The 22388-nt window shown below is 39.4% G+C and overlaps 1 protein-coding gene across 1 annotated transcript in view; it reads left to right on the forward strand.

Annotated features, from left to right (window-relative positions):
- The first annotated feature begins 305 nt into the window (after positions 1 to 305).
- Gdi2 (GDP dissociation inhibitor 2) overlaps positions 306 to 22388 on the forward strand; it is a 30858-nt gene continuing 8775 nt past the window's right edge. The window contains exons 1-6 of the mRNA XM_055593901.1: positions 306 to 643; positions 13074 to 13181; positions 14664 to 14763; positions 17886 to 18020; positions 19282 to 19480; positions 19908 to 20039. Coding sequence (XP_055449876.1) covers positions 599 to 643; positions 13074 to 13181; positions 14664 to 14763; positions 17886 to 18020; positions 19282 to 19480; positions 19908 to 20039 — 719 coding nt within the window. The 5' untranslated portion in view covers positions 306 to 598. The remainder of the gene's footprint in view (positions 644 to 13073; positions 13182 to 14663; positions 14764 to 17885; positions 18021 to 19281; positions 19481 to 19907; positions 20040 to 22388) is intronic.

Here is a 22388-nt window from a genome sequence, read left to right on the forward strand (position 1 = left end):
GCTGGTGTTCTCAGGACTTGGCCCAACATGCACCCAGCGCTGCACACCCTACTCAAAGTCCCAAGGGCGGAGTTCGGGCTCCGGGGGCCTGAGGACTAACGAGCTCCAGCTCACGCCACGCCGCGAGAGTAAAGCACGTGGTAGTCGAGCCGCAGTTTCCGCCCAGTTCGTCCTATTCAACGCCAGGCTTCGCGTGTCGCCGCCCAGACCACTGTAGCACAAGACCGATGAAAAAAGCCGGAAGCCATGATGGCAGCGTCCCGCCCTTCTCTCGCGAGAAGAGAAGAGGAGGAGGTGGGGCTAGCAGGAGCTACGCCAACGAGAGGACAGGTGGCGCGTGACTGACGGCTGCAGCGGCCTCTCGCACGCCCCGCCCCGGCTGCGGGCTCGCTCTCCTTTCCCCGCGCTCTCCCCGCCTCCCCTCCCTCCCCTCCCGGCTCTTCTCTTCCCGTTGAGGTGGCGGCCGGCCTCGCCTCCTAGTCCGCTCCGTTTTCCTGTCCTCGGTTCTTCCCTTTCCCCCGGGGCCCAGAGCGGCCGGACTTCTCGCTCCCTTCCCTACGGTGGCCTTCGAGCCCGTGCGTGCGCTCCTTCCCCCGCCATGAATGAGGAATACGACGTGATCGTGCTGGGCACCGGCCTGACGGTGAGCCGCGGTGGACGGCGGGGAGACGGGTCCATCCGGCCTCTTGCCGGGCCCCGGGGCGAGGGCGGGTCCCGTCGTTGTCCGCTGACCTAGCGCAGCCTGCTCCCGAACAGCCCGTGTCTGCACTCCCTAGGGGACCGTCCCCCTCTTCCGCGCTGGGTCTGGGAAGGGAGGTCGTGGTTTGTTGGGCTGCACTGATTTGGAGACGTCCGAGTGTGTTAGGAAAAACCGGGATGTGGAACTCGGGACATGTATCTGGGAAGCCAGTTCATCGGGAAGTTGAGGGCAGAATCGCCGAACAGTCGGAGAGAAACTGCCTGTCCTCCTGCGGGAAGGAAGAGGAAAGGGAAAACAGCTTGTGCTCCTTCCACTTCCCTTTTGGGTGGATGACCTCTCCCGGTTGGAAGCAGGCAAGCCCTGAACGGAGCGGGAGGGAGTCGCTGCTGGCGCCTGCATTTCCTATGTGGCGAGCAGCATCGGCTTGCTCAGCTAGTCAGTTGGCTAGGAAAGCCCAGGCAAAGGAGTAGTTAGTTGCTGATCGGTAATTGTCCTAGAGTTTGGCCAACGTTAAGTTTCTAGAGAAAATAATGAAACAAATTTCTAAAACAAACAACCCCTCACCCAAATTCCCTTTTTAATAAGCTTTAATTGCTTTATTGTTCTCTCAGGATAGGAAATGAATTTTCTCAAAATTTGTCTATAAAATACTTTCACGCCTGGATCTTGCTATGTTTCCCTTTCATTTGGTTTATTGCGTGCCACTGCTATTTCTTGATGTTTTTCCTTAAGAAATGGATTGAGGAGGGGAGGCTTAAGTTTTCTGCACTACGCTTCAGTCCGGTTAGAAAATAAATGCACAGCGTGAGTGTACTGGTAATATATAAATGTACAACACCTAATGCTACAGTATATTTTGGTGGGTGGGTATCTGTCTGCTTAGAGATGAATAGATGATCGAGAAAAAAATGTAGACGTGTTTTTATATTTTTTTATATTTTGCACCTCCCCTCCTCATTTAAAGAAGCTATTGGCTAGAGAACCAGCCATTTTGACTATCAGTTGGGGTGGTGTGTGTGAAATTATGACTGAATTACTTCATCAGAAACATTGATGAATGTATCCCATTCAGTATCACTTCAAGTGTCCAGGTCATCTGATAAAAGCCACTTCTTTCGAATTTGTTCAAATGTATTGACATCTCTTATGATCAAATTAATATCCTTTTAAGAGAAAACACTCTGAAATAACAGTTTTAGAGAAAACCTTTAAGATTTTTAACCCCCCCCCCCCCCTTTTTTTTTTTTTAACTTTCAGGAAAAGCTTATTTTTCTCTTTACAGTGATTAATGATAACTGCTAGAAGATTATTTTATTCTGACAAGGTCTCTTTATGTAGCTCTGGTTTACCTGGAACTCAGTTCTGCCTGTCCCTCTCTCCTGGGTGTTGGAAAGGCAAAGCCAAGACATCCTGCTCAAGGCTCAGGAGACATGACTGCCCAGAGGATAGCCTGTCAAATAGACTCCAGTGGTTATCTAGAAAGCTAGAAAGCCTTCTGCTTACTTTGAATGAGTTGGTTACATTTCTCCTTCTTTCTTTTTTTGAGGTATGGTCTTTCTGTGTTGCCTTGGCTGTCTTAGAACTCCTTCTGTAGTTCAGGCTGGCCTTGAACTCAAAAGAGATCTTTCAACCTCTGCTTTCCCAGTGCTGGGATTAAAAGGACTATACCATTAAACCCAGCAGTTGGAGTTTTTTGGTTGTGAGTTGGGAAGACTTGGATGCCTCAGTGAGGGGAGGCTGCAGGTTCTGACTTTTTAGAAGTGTCTAATTGGGGTTCAAGCATAATAAATAGTTTGTGGTGGAATTTGCCCTGTTGGTGGGTCCTGTGGCCACCAGCATATTGTGAGAGCCAGCTATTTCCATTCTGTAGTGTCATTGCTAGTATTTCATATTTGAGTATAGATAAGTGAGTGCAGAGCCATCCTGCAAGCCATCCTGCAAGTTTCCACATGCCTAGTTTAGAAGCATCATTTTTATCAAAGATAGCAAATCTGTTTAACAAAATAACACCCTTTATTTAAATTTTCACTTGAGGTGTGAATTTCTTGATGAGTAGTAGATACGTAAGTAATTAGAATTTAGAACAGTTTCTGCTGTTTTACAGCTTTGCTAACTTTGGTCCTCAGTGTACCTTCAATACAATTAGATGTATTCTAATTGTATCTGTGCAGGATGGTGACTTTAGGACTGCCATTGATAGAAGCAATATAGCAGGATGATGTTGACAATAAGAAATGGTATTATTAGGACTTAGGTGAAATCTTTAATTAGGTTAAATCTTAAGACCTACAGTCAAAGTTAAAAACCTCAAATTAGGGCTGGAGAGATGGCTCTGTGGTTAAGAGCACTATCTGCTCTTTCAAAGGACCGGGGTTTAATTCCCAGCACCCACATGACAGCTCACAACTGTCTGTAACTCCATGGGTTCTGACACTCTCATACCAAATGCACAGAGAATTAAAAAAAAAAAAAATCCTAAAATTAGAAGTAACTTTCAGTATCTGGACACACCATTAATCCTTGGCTTGTAGATATTTAGTGCTGAAGATTGAAGAATCTAATACAAGGATGGATGCCAAATGCTGGATAAATATTGGTTTGTCAAGGACTTTGAATTCAGGGAACTTGTTACTTTGAAACAAAGTGCTGGGTTTTCTATGTTCCTTGCTTATGTTGGCATGGTTTTCTATCAGTTAAACTCACATTAATCCACAAGTATTGAAAATGACTTTAAAGAAGACCGTTAATTTTCTATGAGAAATGGTAGATTCCGTGTTCTCTGATGTTGAGAGTTGTCACTTTAAAAGCCATTTGGTCGTGGTGCATAACTTTAATCCCAGCATTTGGTGAGGAGGGGGCCAGAGGCAGGCCAGTCCCTGAGTTTGAGGCCAGCCTGGTAGGTTCCAGGGCAGCAAGGGCTATACAGAGAAATCTTGTCTGGGAAAAGGAAAAAGAAAAAAAAAGTAGTGGTAACACCCCCAAACTCTATAGGTTGTAGAAACGCCTTTCTAAAAGGTAAGGGAAATAATTTTCTTGATAACTGCTATTTTGTAAGGACTAATTTTTGTGCCATGACATAATGAATGCATTAAGTCCTAGCAAGCTTTATAGGCACTTTAGCTGACTCTAACTAGGCTCAGTTTGCTTTGCCTTTTGAATTGTTCAGTCTCATTTTTGCCTCCCACCCCTTCTTTGTTGGTTGACTGGCAACTTTTGCATTTCTATGCTTTGAACATGTGTAAGCAGACTTCTACCACATGATTGGCAGACAACTCAGATGGGCTGGGTAATAAATCAGAGTTGTGCTAGAATTAGTTTATTTGAAAAGAGCCAGCTTCATGCCATTTGTACTTTCAAAGGTTTTTTTTGTTGTTGTTTTCTCACGGTAAGCCAACATATTATGAGTAGAAACATATACTTTAATATTTAAACTCACTCTCAACATTATATATAGAAAGTTATTTTCAATACCAGACTACTCTCCCTATCATTTTCTCTTTATTAAAACATAGTTATTAAATATTAAGTTTTGTGCTTGATTTGAAAACCCTAAACTGTAATTTAAATTTGGTCAGACTTAGGTTTGGTCTTGAAAATCTTTGCCTTAGATGTGAGAGGAGTTGTGTAGACAAAGAACTTTGTATTCCCCGCAGTAGTGGGTATAAGATCAATGTTTTCAAATGCTTAAAAAAAAAAGGCGGAGTATTTCTAGCCTAAAAATGTTTAATTTAGAGTGTTCCAAACTAGTCTTTTTGGAGCTCCAGCAAAATATCACAAATGGAAAATTCCACCCTTGACATCATGTAGCTGGGTGGTTGTCAAGATTCAGGTTCATTAAAGGTATTTTCAGGCTAAATATATTAGGTATATTCTTGGCATAAGTAAAATTTATGTTTAGGTTTGGATCCCATCCTCAAAAAAAAAACCTTGCTATGGCATGGTGATACTTGGGTGGCTGAGGAGGCTGAGTCAGACAGAATTTGAGGCCAACTTGGTCTACCTAGAGAATTCTAGGGCAGCCAAGGCTACATAGTGAGACCTTGTCTTAAAAAGTTAAAAAAAATAAATTCAGCAACAACAACAAAAAACTTATATATGCAAATAGCCCAAAATGTTAAAAAAAAAAAAAACAACAAAAAGCAGAAATTTGAAGCACCTGTTCCCAGGCACCAACAATCAGGGAATCGGCTTGTATTAGCCTATAATGTCAGTATCGAGGAGCCAGAGGCAGGAGATTTGAGTGTGAAGCCAGCCTGGGCTGCATAGTGAAACCCTGTCTAAACGAAAAAAGAAAAAAAGGAAGCATGAGAAGATGGAAGAATCCCCAGAAACTTCACAAAAGGAGGTTAACTGACTGAAAAGTATTGGTGGAGCTGGAGTGAGGATGCATCCCTTAATTCTAGCCCTAGGGAACCTAGTTCAAGGCAGCCTGATCCACATGGTGAGTTCCTGGTGGCCCATACCTTTAATCCCAGCACTCAGGTGGATCTCTGTGAATTCAGGGGGAGCCTGGTCTCTACAGAGTGAGTTCCAGGTCAGCCAAGGCTACATAGAGAAACCCTGTTTCAAAAGCCAAAAAAAAAAAAAAGGAAAAAAGAAAAAGGGTTTTAAGAGGCTAGTGGACCAGATAGATTAGTAGATAAAGGTGCTTGCTGCCAAGCCTTATGACCTGAGTTTAATCACCGGATTTTACAGGGGTGGAAGTCAGTTCCCTGTTTTCAAGTTTTCCTCTCTTCACATTTAGCCCTTGATACCTATGTGCATATACACATAAATGTCAAGAATAAAAACAGAAGTAGGGAAATAGTGTCAGTATTCTGCTTGTGCAAAAACTAGGACCTGTGTTCCATCTCCAGAACCCATATTAAAAAAAACAAAAACAAAAAAAACAAAAAAAAAAAAAACAAAAAAAAAAAACCCAAGGTGTAGAGGTATTATTCTAAATGATACCTTTGAAGGCAGTTAGTGTCAGCTGTTTGACATATTTTTAAATTATTAGGCCCTTTATTTTGGTTCTCAGTCTTCATGCTTTAGAGCCATGGTCCATTGGCTCATGCTTATTTGTAGGAGTGTGAGGAGTCAGGTGTAGAGGCTATTTTTTTTTTTTTTAATGCAAAAACCTGTTGTTATTCTACTTTCATATACTGAGTTGAACAATATATTTTAATGTGTTACTAAAAGAAGCAAGGGATCTCGGTGTTTTACACACCTTTAATCCTAGCACTCAGAGGCAGGCAGATATCTGTGAGTTGGAGGCCAGTCTGGTCTATATGGTGAGTTCCAGGACAGCCAGAGCTACATAGTGAGACCTTGGCCGGAGAGGGAGGAAGAGAAGGAGGAAGGGGGTGGAGGGAGAAAGAGAGAGAAACAGACAGACAAGGCAAATTTTTTTTTTTTTTTAGGGCTGATTTTTGTGTAGTCACAAAATGGAAAATATTTTGCAGTACATATAACCTGCAAAGGACTTCACATCTCTAATCTTATAAAGTGGTACAAAAAAGAGAGAAACCTCATTTAAGAAAATGAGTCAGGGCTTGAGAGGTGGTTCAGCAGTGAAGAACTCTTGCAGAAGACCTGGGTTTGATTTCCAGCGCCCACATTGTGGCTTACAAACATCTGTAACCTCAGTTCCAGGAATGCACGTACAGGCATGTAGGCAAAACAGTCACATCACGTAAAGTGAAACATATATATGTACATGTATATATGTAAAATAAAAATAAAGTAAAAAGTGTATAAAAAAATCAGTGGGACCAGAGCAGTGGTTCAGCCATTAAGAATGCTTGCTGTTCTTGTTGGGGACTAGATTTTGGTTCCTAACCTCACCAGGCAGCTTACAGTGACCTGCCTCTTCAGCTATAGGGATCTGATGCTCGTTTCTGGTCTCTGGGAACATGTACACAGACACATATACACATAATTGTATATATAATTATATATGAAATATTTCAAACGGGGGAAAAGACTGGAAATTTGAGTACATTCTTTCTAACAAGTTCTACCAATCATTAATCAGTTATAAAGTGTTCTCAGCCTCATTTCATCAGAATCCCTGAGGAAACCACATCCTAATTAGAATGACCAATAGGCTTGAAATAGAGATCTTTGAACACCATTGAAGAAGTGAGTTTGCAGTCATAATGGAAAGCTGATGGCACAGTCTGCCTTCCATGATGACCTGATAACAAATGGCCACAGAGCAAGAACTGCAAGTCAGGGGCTCACCAAGAGGAGAGTGTTAATGTAAAATGTGGCATATTCCCATGGTGTATCATTCAGTGGAGTCCTTTGTTGTTTTGTTATTAGAAGTGCAGTTCACTAGACTCAGCTGCTTCTGCAGCACCTGAGAACTTACCAGAAACACAGAAACTTAGTCCCTCAGGCAGATATATGAATCTACATTTTCACATGAGTCCTAGGTGACTGTCACTTGAGAAATGGTACTTTAGTAGCTGCTTTTTGGAAATCAGTCCTAGACCAGCTTCATCATCATCACCTAGGAACTTATTAGAAATGTAGATTTTCATCCCCCTCCCTTCCCAAGCAGCTCAAGTGATGGTTCTCAGTTGTTTCGTTTTATCAAACCTTTGGGAGATGTAGATTCAACCTGAGTTTCCAGAGCTTCTTAGAATGTGCATTTCTCAGCTACCTGGCAGAATATGGTAAACCAGGAAGCATACTTTGAGTTTCTCTGCTTATAGGATGAGGCAGACTTTCTGGTAGGAAATAATATTTTAGGCTTTGCAGGCCATGTGGGCTCTGTTAACAACTATTCTGTTACTAGGAAAATAGCCACAGATAGTCTACATACAAACAAGCATCATAAACATCTGTACAATTATTTACAAAATGAGTTTGGGCGGCTAGATTTGGCCATGTACCCAGGAGCCCCTACTCTGCAGCAAGAATAGATGATTATATTGTTAGAGCCTGTATACACTTTTGATACTAGCACTTGGGAATCAGATGGAGGTGGATCTTTTGAGTTCCAGGACAACCTGGTCTAACTACTGAGGTCAGGCTAGGTAGAGATACACAGTGAGACACTGTCAAAAGACAGAACAACAAAAGCCATGAACACATCTTATTTTGGGGTATGTGTGAGGAAAGCAGAGGACAAACACACTGCCAATCCTTAAGTACTATCCACCTGTTTTAAGATAGAGTTTTTCACTGTCCGGAATTCACTGAGTAAACAAGTCCGGGTAACCACTGAGGCCTAGGGACCTGCCTGCTCTGATGTTCCAGCACTGGGGTTACAACTATGTACCTTCATGCCTGAATTTTTTTCATGTGAGTCTGGGGCTTTAACATGGATCCTTTTGTTTGGATTATGGAGCAAGTTGTCTCCTCAGCTCATCTTTTAAACAAAGTTGTGTTGGACTTCAAAACAGCTGACAGACAGCACATGGGGTAATTTATTTTGCCCTTTCAGAAGATTCAGCCCACGTAGGCACAGGCAGGAAGCAGAGAGAAAGACTACTTACTGGCTGGCTTTCTCATTTCCCTTCTTTGATTTCATATGCCTGCACCATCCTTCCAAGTGACAAAACTGCTACATTCAGGGCAGGTCTTATCTCCCCAATTACATCATCACAGACACACCTTGAGGTGTGTTTTGTCAATATTCTAGGTGGTGTGTGTGTGTGTGTGTGTGTGTGTGTGTGTGTGTGTGTGTTGGGAGGTTAAAGACAGGGTTTCTCTGTATCCCTGGCTGTCCTGGACTTACTCTGTAGACCAGGCTGGCCTGGAACACACAGAGATCTGCCTGCCTCCACCTCCTGGAGTACTGGGATTACAGGCATGTGCCACCATACTGGCAGGTTTGTTTGTTTGTGGCAGGTTTGTTTGTTTGTTTGATATGCTTTGGTGTTTTGCCTGTTTCTGTGTCTGTTTGAGGGCTTCAGATTCCCTTAAAATAGAGTTACAGACAGTTATGAGCTGTCATGTCAGTGCTGGGGATTGAATACAGGTTCTTTGGAAGAGCAGCTAGTGAGTGCTCTTAAATGCTGATTCATCTCTCCAGCCCATCAAGGTGATTCTTAATCCAGTCATGTCAACCTCCAAGAGTAACCAGTATCGTAATGTTGAATAAAATGTACCAGGTTGAAAATTAAATACAGAATGACTGTTTACAGAGTTCACAAATAGAACCAGTCTTCTCTGTTAGATTGAGAGTGATGGGGATAGTGCCTGTGATGACAGGCACAGATAGGGCTTGACAGGCACTTGAAAACATAATGTTTTTGTTTTTGTTTTTGTTTCTTGGTTTTTCAAGACAGGGTTTCTCTTGTATAGCCTTGGCTGTCCTGAACTTATTTTCTAGACCAGGCTGGCCTCGACTCACAGTGATCAGCCTGCCTCTGTGTCCCTGAGTGCTGGGGTTAACAGGTGTGAGTCACCATGCCCGCCTGTGTTTTGTTTCTTAGGCTAAATAAAATGGCGGTCCATTCTTCAGCAAAATTTGAACCTCATGGCAAGTAATTTAAGTCATTTAAAAATAGTAAGTGAATAAATAAATTACAGAGGCAATATTGAAGCTTGTCTGAGTTGTAGAAAAGGAAATATGTCAAAATTAAACTATGAGTGGGATTTGATTGTGCTGTTTAGATTGCTAGGGACTTGCAGACAAATTTGATGGACACTAACAGTTATAGATTTGTGGAGTTTTCTTTATCTTAACTATAAAGCATTCATGACTGCAACCCTAGCCTAAGACTTTTACTGAATGTATATCTCATCTGTTTCTTACTGCATTCTTGACTTTTTTTTTTCTGTCTCCGTCTTGATTTGGTTTGTCTAGTTTATCCATTCTTATTTACCAGAGAGTGGTCATTTATAATTTATCAGTTTATTAAGGATTATCTTAGATGTTTCCTCTAAAAAAATCCTTGGAATTTTTTTTTCTTTGAAATTTTTATTTATGTGTACGTTTATTTGAGTATGTGGGAGTGCAGTTCATCAAGAAGCTGGGAGACGGTGTTCTTTAGAATTGGAGCTAGAGGCAGTTGTGCTACATGGGTGCTAGGAACTATACTTCTGGGAGAGCAACATTGTTCTTACCTGCTGAGCCATCTCTTCAGCCCTTCTTGGGATTTTTAAAAATACCTTTTCTCTCCTCTTCCATAATGACAATAGTGTATACCCAGTGTATCATGCATGCTATGTGAGCATTCTATATTGGCAACCTCATATTTTAAGTATTGATACTGGGGGCTATAGAGATGACTCAGTGGGCTGTGCAATCATAAGGACCTAAGTTCAGTCCCCAGCACCCGTGTAAAAAGCTGAGTGGGGAGGGGATGAGCTCCCGTCAGGTGGATCTTGAGAATTGCTGCCAGGTTAGTGCAGCTGAATCAGTGTGAAATGTTTCTCAAAAAATTAAGGTAAATAGCAACTAAGATGCCTAACACCAGTCTTTGGCTTCCATACACAAAGGTGCATGCTGTATGCTAATACACTCACAAAGCATTCATGTATAACACACACACACCAAAGATATTAAATATCTGTTGCTTGTGAACGTTACATCTAACATTATTCAAAGTCAAACAAGGCTAGGATAGCGCTTGCCCAATGTTCCACCAAGAAAAGTTTAAAAAAATCAATAGAAATAAAAATAAAAACATTTATTACATCATAAAAATAACATGTTACATTGTATATAATTTTTGAAAGTGAAACTTACAGGGAGAGAAACTTTTACATTTTCTTCAAATTTATTTTATGTCTGCCTTGGAAATCAGATTTCTTCTGTTTGTGTATGTTCTTGCTATTTGTCTGAGCTGAAGTTTGTATGGAAAATCAGGCCTCTCACAAGTGTGTATTTGGAAAGGGGAGGATTATTTTAATTGCCTTTCAGATTTTTGTGACTATTTCTTTCACATACACAAAAACTTTTGTGACAGTTTAAAAAAGATTAATTACAATATGAAACCCAAACTGTATCCATATTTTTTATTCTGACCCATTAAAATCCTTTGTTTTAGGGGCTGGAGACATAGCTCTGTATTGGGAGCACTAGCTGCTCTTCCAGAGGAGGACTCAGGTTCAATTCCCAGCACCCATATGGCAGTTCACAACTGTCTGTAACTCTAGTTTCAGGGTACATGACAGCCCTCAACAGACACACATGTAAGAAAACATCAATGCACATAAAATCATTAAAAAGTTTTTTTTGTTGTTGTTGTTGTTGTTGTTTTTTTTTTTTTTAATTAAAATAGGGCTGGGTGGTGGTATGCCTTTAGTCTCAACATTCAGGAGGCAGAGGCAGAGGCAGGCAGATCTGGAGTTTGAGGCCAGCCTGGTCTACAGAGTGAGTTCTAGGACAGCCAAGACTATACAAAGAAACCCTGTCTCCAAACATCATCATCATCATCATCATCATCAACATCATCAACATCAACAACATCAACATCAACATCATCATCATTCCTTTGCTCTAACTTGTACTTAGAATTACTCTTCTCCCTCTACCCCCCGGATGATTTTTAACATGCATGGTTCTCCTGTTACTTATGAAATCCTAGTTTACTCTGAAAAACACAGATCTTCCGAGTGTTGGTATGCTTCATTTAATGATATGAAAAGTCCTGTCTGTCTTGAAGTATGGTATGTTGGAACATGCCAGCACTTTGGGGTGGAAAGGTAAGAGATTCAGTGGTTTGCTAGTTCATGGCTAGGCTGGTATACAGTAGTCAGAAGACCCAGTTTTAAGATGAAAGAATGAGAGAATCAGCTATTACTAATAACATTCTAAAAAGTCCCTGTAAGTATTGGGCCCCATGATGGCAGATGAGCTTTCCAAAATTATTTTGCATTCATAAATTGACAGTTTTTTATATTGTTTTATTTGTATACCATATATTTGCCCGGAGGCTAGAAAAGATCAGGCATAGCTCTTGTAACTAAAAGTTACAGATGCTTGTGAACTGCCATGTGTATGTTGGGAATCAAACCCCAGTTTTATGGAAGAGCAGCTAATGTTTTTAACTTCTCAGCCATCTTTCCAGCCAATGCATCCTTGCAGGGTTCCAAGAATGGATCTGAGTTGGGTGGTGAAGGAAAGAAGAAAAGACAAACACAGACAGGGGTGGTCTGGGCTGGAGAAACCTCAACGTCTTGGAAGCTCAATGTGTATAATATAAATGAGTTGAACGGATCATTGCATGCATCTGAACAAGGAGACTTTGTTTGTTACACTCAGATAAACGAGGATGCAGCGTTCATGCTTGATTGCCAGACCAAGGAGACAGAATTAGGAAAGCTCGGTAGGGGCAGTCCTGTCGGGGAGTGGTGGGTAGTGGTGCTAAAAGCTATGGTGGACATTTTCTGCACACACTGTCAGCATTCAAGCTTAGACAAAGAGGGAAGGCTTTGCCCTTTCCCAGAGTCTGTCTGAGAGTAAGTCTGCCATTATCCCAGGAGCAGCATGGTCATGTCAACAGTACACACCCACTCAGGACTCACTCAAAGCTTCTTTTCCCATACCCAGTACATGTCAATTTTTAAGAAGTTCATTTTTGAAAAAATTTACCAAAGCCAAATAAGTAAAGTTTGTCACTTCTTTCAAAAAAAAAAAAAAAAGAAAAAAAGAAAAGAAAATGGTGACACATAGAACAAAGTTTCAATGTTCAGCCTATAAATGAGTAGCACTAGAGATTTTCCTTGCACTGGGGAGGCAGAGGCAGGCAGATTGCTGAGTTCAAGGCCAGCCTGGTGTACAAAGCTAGTCCAGGACAGCCAACGCTACACAGAGAAACCCTGTCTTGGAAAACCAAAAAAAAAAAAAAGATTTTTCATGAGCTGGCTATTGCCACATGTAGTGGTGGGTATTATAGATGTGCCTTTATTAAGTTAAATTTCAATGCCTCATTCAAGACCTTAGTGAATGCTAGTAGAAAAGACTAGAATGAAAGGATACAGTTGGAAGCCTCTACCTTTGTTCTCTCTGCCCATGATTTAACATTATTAATACAAATCACAGCCCAATAAAAATACAGTGACTATTATGTCTTGTTATTGTGAAAGTCATTTTTACTTTGGAGTTCACTGGAGTCCAGGAGAGGCTCTAAACCTATGGGTTTTGTCACAGTGAATGAGCAGTTTAATTATTAAGAGAATGCTTAGTGAGTTTACTCTATTTCCACCCCCCCACCCCCCCACCCCCCACAGGATTTCTCTGTATAGCCCTGGCAGTCTTGGAACTCACTTTGTAGACCTCGAACTCTAGAGATCCACCTGCCTCTGCGTCTCAAGTGCTGGGATTAAAAGCATGTGCCATCACTGCCTGGCTGTGAGTTTACTTTTTAATAAGGAAGACATTTTAAACATATTTGTGTCTTGTCTTTTAAAAATACATGTTTACTTTTAGGAATGTATCCTGTCGGGGATAATGTCAGTGAATGGAAAGAAGGTTCTTCACATGGACCAGAACCCTTACTATGGAGGAGAAAGTGCATCTATAACACCGCTGGAAGATGTAAGTCTCTGATTAGCAAATTTTACATGTTAGGATTACTTGTAAGGCTTCACTTTAGCTCTTTGAGATGGTTTCAGTTTTGGCTTATTACTATAATTTTTTTTGCCAGGGGCCGGGTTGAGACAAGGTCTCTCTCTACCCAGTCCTGGCTACCTTGGAACTCTCTGTATAGATTAGGCTGGCTTCAAGCTCACAGAACTCTACCTGCCTCCACTTCTAAAGAAGAGTTGAAAGAGTATTTTATTTCCAGTTTAGCAAAGTCTTCCATCTGAATCCAGCAGTTAACATTTTGGTGCATTTGATTTGATTTGACTTTTTTGTTACTGTTACTATGCTTTTTTTTTTTTTTTTTTTTTTTTTTTTTAAGGTCTATGTCACTAGACCTAGTTTTCTTAGGATTTTGAAAAGTTGGAAGTAATAAAGACACTGTGGCTCTTGACCTAAATGTTTAACTTCTATCTGTTAAAGATGATACTTTCTACATTATCATAATGTTACTACATTTATGAAAATGAACAATATTTATACTATCTTTAGATTTCTAGTAATTCAGAGAGTGCTTTTTAGCTCTTAGGTAGACTTCTGTTTTTATTTTTTATTTTTTTAAAGATTTATTTATTTATTATGTATACAATGTTCTGTCTTCGTGTAGACCTGCACACCAGAAGAGGGCACCAGATCTCATTATGGATGGTTATGAGCCACCATGTGGTTGCTGGGAATTGAACTCATGACCTCTGCAGTAGCAGCTAGTGTTTTCAACCTCTGAGCCATCTCCCAGCCCAACCTTCCATTTTTAAAACCAGGATTAACTAAGGGTTTAAGCATTGTATATGTGTTTCTTCTCTGTTCTCTTAATCTGTAAGTCTCACCATCTTTCCTCTCTCCTTTTTTTTTTAATCCTTTGGAGAAGTACAGGCTACTAGTTTTAAAGAAATTGTTGATTACATCATACTGTATTATGCTGGGAAGCACTCATTGGAGGTGAATGTGTGCTGAGTATTGTTTGGTTACGTAATCATTTGTTCATCCTATGTTCATACTCACCAAAGTATACATTAAGTGTGTGCAATTTTTATATGTCAGTTGTATTTCAGTAAAGCCTCAGAACAAGTTAAAAGGAACTAGTTTTAACTATCTAGTTTTGAAGTGTTTAACATTTATTTTTTTAACTTGTGTAGCTAGAGAAGCAAAATTAGAGGGAATGAGTTTATATGACTCTGTAATAAGTTCTGCAATGCTTATCTTAGCATTCATGAGTTAAATGCTGTATTTAATTACATTATATATTGAGACCTAAAAGCCTTATTTGATTAAAGAAAAGTATCTGACAGGTAAAGCTTTATTATTGACTAAAAATACGGAGCCTTGTACTCTACCTCTTGTGTTATAGCACAACCTCTCAATCTAAAAATTGTTGATGATAATTTTTGATGAAAGTTACATTTTGTTACATTATTGATATTTTTGTTCTGCTTTTAGTTATACAAAAGGTTTAAATTACCAGGACAACCACCAGCATCAATGGGGAGAGGAAGAGACTGGAATGTTGACTTAATTCCCAAGTTCCTTATGGCCAATGGTAAAGAATTCTAACATAAATTATGACTGTCTACTGAATCTGATTTGGAAGTCTGAGGCCCTGGAGTTTGTTTATGTTAACAGTGTGTTTAGTAATATGTTCCATCAAAAGTGTCCGGAGTCAAATTAAGAATGGAGGGAAGGGGATATAGTAAATAGCTCTGGAAAGAATATAACAACATTGTAAATATTTGTAGCAGACTTTCTTCTTAATGCTTAGGTGATGATTTAGCTAAAACTGAGTCTTACATGGTCATTTAAAGGGTTTCTAGTTTGTAAGCTTTGAGATTACCTTTTCGTATTAAATTTCTCAGTATTTAGAGAACTAAAATAGCTTGTAAAATTTCTGTGGTATCTGTATTTTTTTCTAAGATAGTATTGAAAAGTGAGCCAGGTGCAGTGGTGTACACCGTTAATCCCAGCCCTTGGGAAGCTGAGACAGGAAGATTGTGAAGTAAGCCTGTGCTACAACTGAAATTTAGGTCAATCAAGTCTCACAGTGTGAGGCCCTGTCTTGTTGGGGGGTGGGGGAGAGGAATAAAACAAGGAAAAACTAAATTTTTTTGTTACAAATATATTTTCCATGAAATAAAGTTTGTGCTGCTTTTTCTGAGTTTATGTTTTATAGTTTGTATTAATAGATAGAGACGTTATTTGAATAGTCTTTTAAGTTTATATAATAATGGAATTCTTCTGGGGTAAATTGTCAACAAGTTTGTGTAATCCAGGTAACATTAACAGTAAGTAGAAATGAAACAAAACTTACATAGTTAGAATCTCAATGTCCAGATTTTATTCAGCTGTGCTAGGGATTGAACCACCATTTAGATTTACTTATGCCTAACATTTTGATTATACGACATACACACACACATATACATACACATACATGTATATATGTATGTGTTGTGTGTATGTGTCTCAGTTAACATGTAGTTTTCAGCCTATTATAGTGTATATGTAGGGAGTGTGATAAAGAGGGAGGGAGGGAAGGAATGTGTAAGAGCTGATTATAGATACCATTGTATATTAGAGAATTGTGGATCCTTTTCAGAAGACCTTTCCTATTTATTGCTACATTTGGATTTTGCCTTTCCCAGTACCTTTACCCAGTACCTTTGGGTAGTGTTAATTTTTGCTTCTGCCATTTTGTCATTGAAAAGTAAAATTTAGATTTTAAAATAAATCTCTCTATTTAGAGGGTGGGATAGTTTTATTTAATTTAGCAGCTTTCCTGTTTTGTTTTGTTTTTTCTTTTTTTGAGGCTGAGTTTCTCTGTGTAGCCTTGGATGTCCTGGTCTTGCTTTGTAGACCAGGCTGGCCTCGAACTTACAGAGATCCGCCTGCCTCTGCCTCCCAGAGTGCTGAGATTACAGCGTTGAGCCACCTCTTCCAGCTAAGCTTTCCAGTTGATTGTTGTTGGTGAGTCGGCCAGTTGTGCTTGGCATTATTGTATTAAGTTGTATTTGCCTTGCAATGAACTCTTTACAGGTTGTTGCCCCTCTGAAGACACAAGAACAACCCTCTAAGTGTGACTTTGCTGCACAGCTCCTCTGTGTGTTTTCTGTACAAAATAGTCATTGATCTTTTCCATTTGTTTTTGATTGTGATGCTCTCTGTACTTAATATGCTTACTGTTTTTGTTTGTTTGTTTGTCGAGACAGGGTTTCTGTGTATAGCCTTGACTATCCTGGAACTCACTCTGTAGACTGACTCAACAATAAACAGGAAAACTCAGCCAGGAGTGGTGCTGCACGCATGTAATCCCAGCACTCTGGGAGGCAGAGGCAGGTGGATTTCTCTAAGTTCAAGGACAGCCAGTGTCTTGTTTTTAACAAGAAACCCCGTCTTGTTAAAAAACAAAACAAAACAAAACAAAACAAAAAAAACCCAAGCACCTCCCTTGGCCTCCCAAGCGCTGGTATTAAAGGTGTGAGCTACCACTGCCTGGTTACTATTTTCTTTTTACCACAAGATTATAAGAATATCAGGTTTGTTTGTTTTTTTATAGTGTCACTTTATTTCCATGTAAGTTTGCTTGTTTTACCATATAAATACATCAATCTTTTATATGAAGTTCACCTTTTATCTTGTTTGAAAAGTTACCTTTAAAGAGGCCTGTCAGTTGGCATTCAGTCCACTTATTTTTTTCCGTGTTGATTTGAATTTTTATCCTATTGAATTCTTTATGCTTTGTCATGGTTTGCAACATGGTCTTCTGTGTAGCCCAGGTGGCACAAAACACTGGGTCTTCTTCCTCAGTCTTCCAATTGCTGAGCCATATCCAGCTGTATTCAATTAATTTTTTTAAGATTTATTTATTTATTTTATGTATATGAGTGCTTCGTTTTCATGCACACCAGAAGAGGCAATCAAATTCCATTGCAACCATGTGGTTGCTGGGAATTGAACTCAGGACCTCTGAAAGAGCATCATTGAGTCATCTCTCTGGCCCCTGTATTCAATTCTTAAATCATGAGTCTTAATATTGGGGCCAGTGGATAGAAAATTTCAGTGTATATAATCTCTGCTGCATGAGTATCTCCTCATACTTTATTTCTTAAATATTTTGTTTTTAGTTTTGGAGTTTGAATACAGGGTGTCATACATGCTAGATTCTTCAACTGAGTTATGTCCCCAGCCCTAACTTAAAGGAAAGATGTGACCACCGTGTTGTATTTGTCCTTTCACATCAACTTTAAAATGGTTTTGGTCTCACAGGTTTGCTGACTTGGCATGTGAGCCTCCTTAGGCGTATAGATGGATGATATTCTTAATTGCAGTCCTTACTCTGCTGAAGTTGATATTCTCTAATAAACATAAGTTGACTTAGAAATTGAAATACTTGGAATTGTCTATGTCTGATTCAGAATAGAACTGTAAAGTTGCCTGAATTCATGCAGTAAAACAGATCTCTTATCACTGCTAGCAAATATTTCATGGCCTTTGGACATCCAAGTCGATGAGATTCACTAGCCTACAAGTTGTAACATTGAGCTTAAACATGCGCGTAAGGCGTGTATTCTAGCCCACCACTCTGGTTGGCTAACAGTTGTTGAACTCCTGCTCATTTTTAATGGTAGTAAGGCTTGAGTGACAGCTTTTGTTACGTGACTTTTCTAGGTCAGTTGGTGAAGATGCTGCTTTACACAGAGGTCACTCGCTATATGGATTTCAAAGTGATTGAAGGGAGTTTTGTCTATAAGGGAGGAAAAATCTACAAGGTTCCTTCCACTGAAGCAGAAGCCCTGGCATCTAGTAAGTAATTCTCATTTTATTTATGAGAATGATGAGGTTTTATGGTGAAAAGGAATCTCAGAAATCCATTTATTTAGTCAACAAACAGTTATTGAGTATCTGCCAGACACTGTTTTAGGCACTTAGACACACATCAGTTACTTTAATGTTCTGTTCAATTAGGAGAGGAGGGGAAAGGATATGAAGCTGGTGTTCTCATCTTTATCTTAATACCTGTTCTGTGTTATTAGTAACACTGACATTAGGAACACTGACCCATAGAGCTCAGAGTTTGCATAGAGCTCACCCCAGCAGCTTCCCCCTGCCCCGTGTGTTTGTGTGTATGTACACATGCTCATACCATACCTTTTTAAAAATTATTAATTATATTTTAGACAAGGTTTTACTCTGTAGCTCTGGCTGCCCTAGAACTAGATCAGGAATTCGCAGAGATCCACCTGCCTTTAAATTTAAGTGTTGATATTAAAGCCATGTGTCACCACAGCCAGTGTATTTTTTTAAAGATATATTATTTTTACTTTGTGTGGTTATTTGCCCTTATATGTGTGTGTGCACCACATGCATGTCTAGTGCCCATAGGGGCTAGAAGGAGGCATTAGATCCCCATGGGACTAGAGTTATAAATGGTTGTGAGACACCATGCGGATGCTGGGAACTGAACCTGGATCCTTTGCAAGAGCAGCAAGTGCTCCTAACTGCCAAGGCATCTCTCCAGCCCTGCTTATAGCTGTGTTTTTAAAGAAGTATGTAGAGCAGTGCACTGATTGTTTATGATTTCATGAAGTAAGTGACCTCCAGTGAAGTCACATCTAAATTAAGTTGTGGCTAATTCTTCCCTGGTGTCTTGGTCTCTTCCCATTAGGTCTAAGAGTATGTTGAGGCATTCAGAAGAGGGAAATGAACAACATTCATAATTTTGGGAGCTGGCTGAGATACAGATCAGCATTGTTAGAGGAAGAACATTGGTATAGATGCCTTTGAAGCAGTTTTTTTCAAAGTTGTATTTATTTTGTGCCTAATAAGATACAGAATCCTACTTCTCTGTAAATATGTTCTAGTTACCTGAAGTTGTATTGTGAAATTGAATACTTTATGAATAATCTGTTTTAAAGTGTTGTCCCTGGAAACCCTGTTCTCTAGATTCCATGTTATATAAATTGTACTTTTTGAATCATGACATTCATGTTTAAAGTGTCCTCTCATATTTTTTTTCCTCAGTATCCTATTCTGAGTATGTACTTTTTGAAAAAATATTTTTCAGGTTTAATGGGACTGTTTGAGAAACGCCGCTTCAGGAAGTTCCTAGTTTATGTTGCCAACTTTGATGAAAAAGATCCTAGAACTTTTGAGGGTGTTGATCCTAAGAAGACCTCCATGAGAGAAGTATATAAGAAGTTTGATTTGGGCCAAGATGTTATAGACTTTACTGGCCATTCTCTTGCATTGTACAGAACAGATGAGTAAGTAGGCCAATGATTTTCAACGGATTGGCTTGGCAAAGGCTGTGAAATATTTGCTAGCAGTGATAGGAGGTCCTTTTTACTAAGTGGATTTAGGCAGCTTTGAGGTTTCTATAGTATGTTATAGACATATATTAGAGTATCAACAACACTTGAGGATTCCAGTCAGAAAGATGTGGGTTTTAGATTTTTTTTTCTTTTTTTTTTTTCCTTGAAACTCTCACCTGAATCTTCCATTTTCCAATTGTGAGACTTAGGACTTGTGTGTTGCTGTCTGGCCCTGTGAAAATTAGTTGCAAATTAGTGTTAGAGTATTTTAGGAAAAATTAGAGGGTATTTATTTGTTAGAAATTACTTCAGAAAAAGGGTTTAAAATTAATAAGAAAGAAACACTCTTTTTTTCTGATGTTCATTTACTTTTTCCCAGCTATTTAGATCAGCCGTGTTGTGAAACCATCAATAGAATTAAGCTTTACAGTGAATCTTTGGCAAGATATGGTAAAAGCCCATACCTTTACCCACTCTATGGCCTGGGAGAACTGCCACAAGGATTTGCAAGGTAAGTTCCTGTTTAATCCATTAGCTGTAGCCCTATGGATCTTAGTTTTCCTTCCCTGGCAAAGTTGCTGTAGATCATAATTAGTCCCCTCCCATAGAAAAAGATAGTCTGTGCTCATTCACCTCTGCCGCCTTCTTTTTTTTTTTTTTTTTTTTTTTTTTTGCTTACCTGTGTTTATGAGCTCCCTTTAGGTTGGTGCATGGGCTGAGGATCCATTACACTGAGAGCCATGGTATTATGTCAATTGCATGGCTGTCCCACATTCTTTGGTGGGATGTCTAGATTTCCAGTTTGGGGCTATTATGAATGAAGGTATTATGAGACAGTTTGTGTATATATGATATTGCTGACTAATGTGGAACGTATACTTTTAAAAGTAATAAACTGCGGTTCTTCTGAGCATTTGTGCCATTTTTATACACTCAGTAATGAGAGTTCTATTCCATACTTACTTGGTACTGTTTATTGACTTTATTACATTTATTGTATACGGATGTGTACTCATGTATATGTGGATGGATGTCAGTTCTTTCCTACTGACTGGATCCTATGGATTGAATTTGGATGTTAGGTATAGCAAGTGTCTTTATCATTTTGTTGGTTTGCTTATTTATTTACTTACTTTTTGGTGTTTTGAGACAAAGTCTCTCTATGTAGCCCTGGCTGTCATGGAACTTAGTTTGTGGTCCAAGGTGGGTTTGAGCCCTTAGAGATGTGCCTTCATCCGTCTATCAAGTTCTGGGATTAAAGGCATGTGCTACTGCTCCTCATTTTATCTTTATTTTTAATATACTTTTTGTCCAGTAGTGGAGATTGGACCTATGTTACAACACCTAAGTGGGTGGGATATATTGAATCATTTAGTTTCAAAAGAGAAAAGTTAATGCTTGTGTGTGTGCACATATATCTTCTCTTTGGAGCAGAAGACAGCTTGCTAGACTCTGATCTCTCCTTCCACCATGTGGGCTTAAGGGATCAGACCTGGTCATCAGGCTTGCCTGCAAACAGTTTTTCCCCACAGAGGCAGCTGAGTTATCTCACTGGCCCTCGTTATAGCTTGAATTTGCTTGTCTAGAAAATAATTATTTACCACCTTTTCATGAGCTGTTTGTAATTTTGTTCTGTGATTGTCTTTTGCATAGTTGTAAAGATTTGGGTTTTTGATTTGTGGGTCATCTTGATGTATCTGGTCAGACCTAATGTTATTATGAATTATTACCAGTTGGTGGTTTGTCTCTTAGAAGAAGTTTTAAATTCTATAAAGTCCAATATGTCAGACTTATTATTTTACCTGTGTTTAATGCATTTTGGGAATTATGACATACTTGCTTAGCCTTAGTGCACAAAGAGAAATTAACTGTTATGACTCTATTATTATATTAATTATATTATAATTCCCCTTGAAATAATGTTGATGTATAAGTAAAGTAGGGATGCCCCTAATCTATGTTATTTAGTTGTCTCGCTGCATATGTATGTGTGTGTGCGCGCGCGCGTGCGTGTGCAGGTAGGTGTGCATGCACGTGTCCCCTTACATATGTGTGTTTTCCCCATGGTCTTAATGCCTTTGTAGTGAAATGAGTTAGCCATGACATATTTAGGTCTAGTTTGGAGGCTGATTTTTGTTCAAGTTATATTTTTCCCATGCCTTTACCACATTGCCCTGCTTATTATAATTTTGTAATTAATTCTTAAACGTCAGGTGGTGTATATCTTCAGAATTTATCTTAGCTGTTGTAGGTTCTTTATTGTCTCTTGGAATGAGGTTGGCAAATTCTAGAGTCACTTGGTAGGTTTTTAGTGGACTTGAGTTGTCTGTAGGTCAGTTTGTGAGATATTTCCATCGTACTAATGCTGAGTCCTGATCCACACCTGTGTTTAAGTTTTGTCTCCATAATATTTTTGTTTCACTTTGTTCAGATTTATTTAAAAGTATTTTGTCTGTTTTAATTTAATTTTATTTTTGAGACAGGGTTTCTCTGTGTAGCCTTGGCTATCCTTGGATTCACTTTGTAGATCAGGCTGCTCTTGAATTCAGAGATCTGTCTGTCTCTACCTCCTCGAGTGATGGGTTTACAGGTGTGTGCCACCGTACCCGGCAAGTATTTTATCTTGATACTGCTGTTAATTCTTTATTTTGAAATTGTTTGCTTTAACGTATATAATGTACAATTAATTTTTGTATGTTGACCTTGCTGTGCTTATAAGTTTTACTAGTTCAGTTGTTTTGATAGACTTAGCAGAATTTTCCATGGACACAGCTGGGTCAGGTGTGAGTAGAGGGAGATTAGATTTTTCCTTTAAAATTTGTATGTGTTGTGTCCCCTTTCCACATTTGCTTTCATTGCA

Source organism: Psammomys obesus, unplaced genomic scaffold (assembly GCF_907164565.1).
Source record: "Psammomys obesus unplaced genomic scaffold, mPsaObe1.curated_primary_1811, whole genome shotgun sequence".
NCBI classification, from domain to species: Eukaryota; Metazoa; Chordata; class Mammalia; order Rodentia; family Muridae; genus Psammomys; species Psammomys obesus.